Source organism: Chelonia mydas, chromosome 24, assembly GCF_015237465.2.
Source record: "Chelonia mydas isolate rCheMyd1 chromosome 24, rCheMyd1.pri.v2, whole genome shotgun sequence".
Lineage (NCBI taxonomy): Eukaryota > Metazoa > Chordata > Testudines > Cheloniidae > Chelonia > Chelonia mydas.
Window position 1 is genome coordinate 17385699 of NC_051264.2, and position 5752 is coordinate 17391450.

The following is a 5752-nucleotide window of genomic DNA, read 5'->3' on the forward strand; positions in this document are numbered from 1 at the left end:
TCCGCAGGTTAACGCCATCTCAACAGAAAAAAGTTATCATTTCTCCCCTTTAAATCTAAGGTTTTAAAGGGCAGCACCGCAGGGATGGGGGTCGTCCACATGATCCTAGGTGGGTGGGTCTCTGTTGATACGGGAGGGCTCACTTGCTTTCCCCCCACCCTCTCGGTGGGGTGGTTTACTGTAGCACCAATGTAACCCGGATCCATACCAGTGTGTGTCTTTCCCCCCTCTAGTGGCTGGATCCTGGGAAGTGGTTTAGGCAGCTGCTATGCCGCACAGCGAAAGATGTGCCTCCTTTAATTCCGGGGTTAAATACTCCTGCGTTTATTCCCCGCTCCTCCTCCCCCCAAGTCCAAGGTTCAGTCCTGGTGCCCGGTATCTTTCCAACAACTGCTCTGTTCAGGAAGCAGAGCTGCCCTGGCATCCCCAGGCGTAGGGGGGAGGGGAAGCTGCTTTAACCCTTTAGGGTCTCCAGCCCTGGTTGGTGGGTCCTGCCACAAAAAAAAAATTATGATTAAAAAAAACCCGGGTTTTTCAGCTGAACATTTTTCAGTTTTATGACAAAAAAACTGGAATATTCTAAGAAATACCCCCCCCCAAACAAACAAACCCCATTTTCCAAACGACTCTAGGGCCCGTAGGAGGGTGGGTGCGGCTTCTGATAGCCCCACAACCCCTGCTAGAATTAAACACAGGGGAAATCAGCCCGATCATCACAAACACACACATGTAATCCCAGACACACACCCACACACGCACAGACTCACGATCTCACACACAGACACATGATCCAAGACTCCCGATTACACACACAATCCAGGATTTAGGACTATACGCACACACACAGAGTCCAACAACATGATTACAGACAAACACACACCCACACACGACCATTTTCTCCTGTCTGTTTTATTCCGTTAATCCCACGAAAGGGGAAGTGAATCCGAGCGGGGCGTGAGAGCCCTTGGCAGGGGGGCACCCGCCCACCCCCTGCGGTGTGTGGATCAGGAGAGGACCTTCGCCAGCAGGACGGTAATGAGGGCTGGGAGAGACGAGTCCGGGTGGTTACGGAGCCACACGGGAGGCTGGTCTGCATTCGGCCGTGGTGAAATTCATACTGAACCCCCGGAAGGGTTTGTACGGTTGGCCATAGGTGCAGGCAGACTCGGTGGCGCAGCCTTTCATGGTGGTGTGTATGGTTGTCCCACCTGTGGGGGACCAAACAGCGGGGTCAGTGCCTAGGGGCCTATGGACTCTTACGGCTCGGACCCTATACAAACACCCTCCCCGTCCTCCTCTGCGCCACTCCCTGCTGCCCATCTAGACCTGCCCCCAACAGTCTCCCCCCCCTCTGCTCTGATATAGTCTCACTCTATGGACACCTGGGCAAGTCATGCTTTGAGCAGGGGGTTGGACTAGATACCTCCTGAGGTCCCTTCCAACCCTGAGATTCTAGGATTCTGTGTTGGGCCCTGATCCCTAATGAACTTTGGAGCAGGCCTGTGTTAGTCCCACCATTCACCAAGCAATGGTGTAGCTCACTGATGGTGTCAGAGCTGGGATCCCTAAGAAGCTTTCAGTCAAGGGGTCTGTACAGAACCTGGCATGTCGGGACTCCCAATTTCAGCCAGAGGGTGGGGGGGCATGCAGCACCTTGCACAGCGGGGATCCCCATCTCAGCCAAGGGGTCTGTGCAACATCCGGATCAAAAAGGTCCCAATCTCAGATGGGGCATCTATTGTACCATTCCACAACCAGTAAGAAAGAAATCTCTCTGGGACCTCCAGGTCAAACCAGCTGGGGGATTTCTGCAGGAGTCCCAGGGACAGGGTGTTTGTGCCATCACTTTTCCTGTATTATTTTGATTTGTAGAACAGCAGGCTCTGGAGACACCACGGAGTTTGGGGCCCCATTGTGCAGGGTGCCGTCTCCATCGGTGGCCAGCACTAGATTCTGCCGAGAAAGGATCAAAACCGCCCAACATGTGGGATTATCTCCCCCTCCTCTAGGTCTCGTCCCGATTGCTAAGAGCTAGAGCTCACCTCACGACCTGAAAGAGGAGGTTCAATATCCCTGCCAACATTTTTACGATCCTTTATTCTGATCTCTCTGATTAGCCCACAATCTCTTTTCGAATCTTGCTCAACTCTTGACCACAGCAATTTCTTGGGTGGGGAGTTCCATGTACTGACGGTTTATTGACTGGAAAATGTGTTTCCTTTCATCAGAATGAACTTGTCCCTTTTCAATTTCATTGAACATTCGCTTACGTCCTGTCCTGTGGCAGCGGGCGGGCAGGAATCCTCGATCTCCCCGCTCTCGTGGTCGGTGACATTTTTCAGCTGAAACTTTTTTTCAGTGAAAAATGCAAATGTGACCACTTGGGAATATTTTGCAAATTCAAAGTCGCCCAATTGTTTCAGTTGGAAGAAACCCCCGTAAAAAAACAAACTCTGGGGGAAAAAATAGAAACTTTTCCCTCTTTTGGTTCAAAACAACTTTTCCTTCCAACATTTAATTTTTTTAAAAATTTTAAACAACATTAACAACCCCTCAAAATCAAAACCAGATGTTTCGTTGGACCCAAAATGAAACTTTTTCTGACTTTTCAGTTTGTTGAAAGTGCCGCCCAAAAATTAATTTTGATTTGACCCGAAACAACTATTTTCTCCCAATCTTTTGATGTTGGTCTAGAACTAAATTATCTATCTATCTCCCTTATCACAATCATAATTTCATATGTTCTATCACGTCGCCTCTCTTATTCCCAAGGAAAAATAGCCCCAGTTGGTTACCCTTCTCTCCGCAGGCTTTTCCAGACCTTCCTTGTCAGCTGTCTCCAAACCCTCATGAATTCTAAAATGAAACCCCAACGGGTGCATAGGGGAAACAGAGGTACAGTGAGGAGAAATGGGGACAGTATCCAGGTGTGCTGGGACTCTGCCCAATTCTTCCCCACGGCAGGAGATTGCCCATGCGTGTGGCTCCCTCCTGGATGGGGAAATCTGAACGGAGAAACAGTCGATTGGCAATTACCGCTTTTCATGGTGCCGCTGACGTGGATGCAGTGGGTCTGGGCTCCTGGGCAGTCGATGATCTCTTCACTGCAGTGATGGGAAAACAGAGAGTAGCAGGCTGGGCAGCGGAGGCCGTTCAGGGTGGTGTTAGCCGGGGACACTGGGAAGAAGCGGAGCAAACGCAGTCAGCTCGGGGGACGGGCCCCAGGACGGGTCGGGGCCGGGAGAGCAGCTGGGGGCTGCACAGCTCAGCCCCGGGGGCCCCCTGCAGGGGGAGCTGTAGCTCCGGGGATGCCGGGGGCAGCAGGGGCGGGGGAGGGGTTTGCAGCAGGGAGCCCTGGACCCTGCCCCGGGTGGGGCCAGCTGGGTTCACACCTGGTGGGAGCCTAGAGCCCCGCCCACTAAACTCCACCCAGCCAGGGGCTCAGTGTTAGTCCATGGGGCGCCCCAAAGGATTCTTTCATAATCCTTTTTCCATCCTCCCACAGAGACCCCTGCAGGGGTCAGGAGGAGGAGAAGGGGACGTGAGGAAGGGGAAGAGCTGGAGGGAGAAGGAGCAGGGAGACGGAGACGGAGCTGGGTACCGGGAAAGGAGGCTGTATCACAGGCCTGCCCCATACAGCAGGCGGTGCTCGTGCTCGTGGATATCCCGTTCCCCAAAGTCATTAAAACAGGATCGACGCCGCACTGGCTGGAGGACACACAGGTCTTCATAAAGGTCGGAGTCTTCATCTCGCCTGCATGGGAGGAAGAGGAGATGAGGCTTCATTCGCTGGTGTCTCTGTCTCCTCCTCCCCATCGCAACTCTTCACGTGTGTGATCATGATCAAGCTAAAGATGGGGAAACTGAGGCATGGAGTACAGGAGGAGTGACTCAGCCAAGGTCAGTAGAGAACCAGGAGTGCTGATACCCACTGCTCCTTCCACCCCCTCAACCTAACCCTCTCGATCTCTCTCCCATTCCAGATTTGGAGATAGAACCCAGGAGTCCTGGCTCCCAGCCCCCGCTATTCTAACTCACCAGGCCCCAGTCCCTTCCCAGAGCCAGGGATGGAACCCAGGAGTCCTGGCTCCAAGCCCCCGCTATTCTAACTCACCAGGCCCCAGTCCCTTCCCAGAGCCAGGGATGGAACCCAGGAGTCCTGGCTCCCAGCCCCTGCTATTCTAACTCACCAGGCCCCAATCCCTTCCCAGAGCCAGGGATGGAACCCAGGAGTCCTGGCTCCCAGCCCCCTACTCTAGCCCACTTGACCATGCCCACTTCCTGGTACTGGGAAGAGAATGAAGGAGTGCTGACTCTGAATGAGACTGTGTTCGGAGCTAGGTCAAGGTCTCCTGCACCCACCTCTTCCCCCCCCCCCCCCCCCCCCCCCCCGAACACACACACTCTTCCTCAGACGTTCTTGTCAACTGCTAGAAATGGCCCACCTTGATTATCACTCCAAAAGGTTCCCCCCTCCCCCCCACTCTCCTGCTGGTAATAGCTCACCTTACCTGATCACTCTCCTTACTGTGTGTAGGGTAACACCCATTGTTTCACGTTCTCTATGTATATAAATCTCCCCACTGTATTTTCCACTGAATGCATCCGATGAAGTGAGCTGTAGCTGACGAAAGCTTACGCTCAAATAAATTTGTCAGTCTCTAAGGTGCCCCAAGTCCTCCTTTTCTTTTTGCGAATACAGACTAACACGGCTGCTCCTCTGAAACCCACCTACCACGGTTTCTGTTTTAATGATCCCACAGGAATTCGTATCTTCACTGCAGACTTCGACTCTGCCCGTACAGCTGTGACATGCGCTGATGCAAACCTCGCATGAAACACAGGTCCCTGTGGAAGGAAAGGCAACACGATGCACCTGGGCACAGCCCTCACTCCACTCTCTCCATCCCCATTGACTCCGGTGCAGCTACGGGCCATTGGCCCCAGCCGGGATCTGGCCCTGAATTTCTTGGGTTTGTGCCAGTGTCGTCCCTCCCTCCATTGAAAACCGAGTGAGGTAGCTGAGAACGGGGGAGAAATCTTTCCCTCTCCTAAAGCTCGGTGGGAGCTGGAGGTCCCCATCTCCCCAGAGAAGATGGGTGGGGAGAATTTCCCCCACACGGGACAGGTGGTGAGCAGCCCCCCAGCCCAGGGGCAAGATCTCAGTGCTGGGGCATATTTCACCCCGGGAAGGAGAGCTGCTCCCCTCCAGAGCAGCTATTCCAGGGTGGGTCTTTTTCTGTCGGCACCGGGCAGGGCTCCAAGACCCCCGAGAGCCGGTTCTCACCTGTCTCCAGCAGGGCCGAGAGGAGGCAGAAGAGGAGAGGTGTCTTCATGGTGCCGGGGACGCAGCCGGACGGTGGTGAGAGCCGGGGGTCTCTGACGCAGCAAAGGCCGGAGCTTGGCAGTTATCAGCAGAGGCGGGGGCGATGTTGCAATTGGTGTCACCCCGCCCAAAATGGGAAGCGGGGAGGATTTTGGCTGATGGCCTTGGACTGTCAACACGGAGGCCCCCAGGAAGGTAAGGGCTGGATGCTGTGTTCGTCACACGCCCGGGGGCTGCTCAGGCACTGCCCTGGGTTTGACTCAGGCCTGGGGCACTGGCGCCGTGGGCCAGGGTGGCGCCCGGCACCTGGGAGGCGGTGACGGTGGAGTGGGACGAGGGGGACCCTGGCACTGGGGAGAGTGCGGGGGCACGCAGAGCCTAGGGGTGCCAGGTTTGCCCCGGCTGGCCCCTTCTCTGGGGTAGCTG

The 5752-nt window shown here is 54.7% G+C and overlaps 1 protein-coding gene across 1 annotated transcript; it reads right to left on the reverse strand.

Moving 5' to 3' along the window:
- Positions 1 to 759: 759 nt before the first annotated feature.
- LOC119564188 (phospholipase A2 inhibitor gamma subunit B-like) lies at positions 760 to 5477 on the reverse strand. The gene is made up of 5 exons (XM_037883294.2): positions 5288 to 5477; positions 4732 to 4848; positions 3602 to 3754; positions 3037 to 3177; positions 760 to 1208 (listed from the first exon to the last, which is right to left on the reverse strand). The coding sequence occupies exons 1-5, from the start codon at positions 5334 to 5336 to the stop codon at positions 1066 to 1068; spliced, it is 603 nt and encodes a 200-aa protein (XP_037739222.1). The 5' UTR covers positions 5337 to 5477; the 3' UTR covers positions 760 to 1065.
- Between the last annotated feature and the right edge of the window lie 275 nt (positions 5478 to 5752).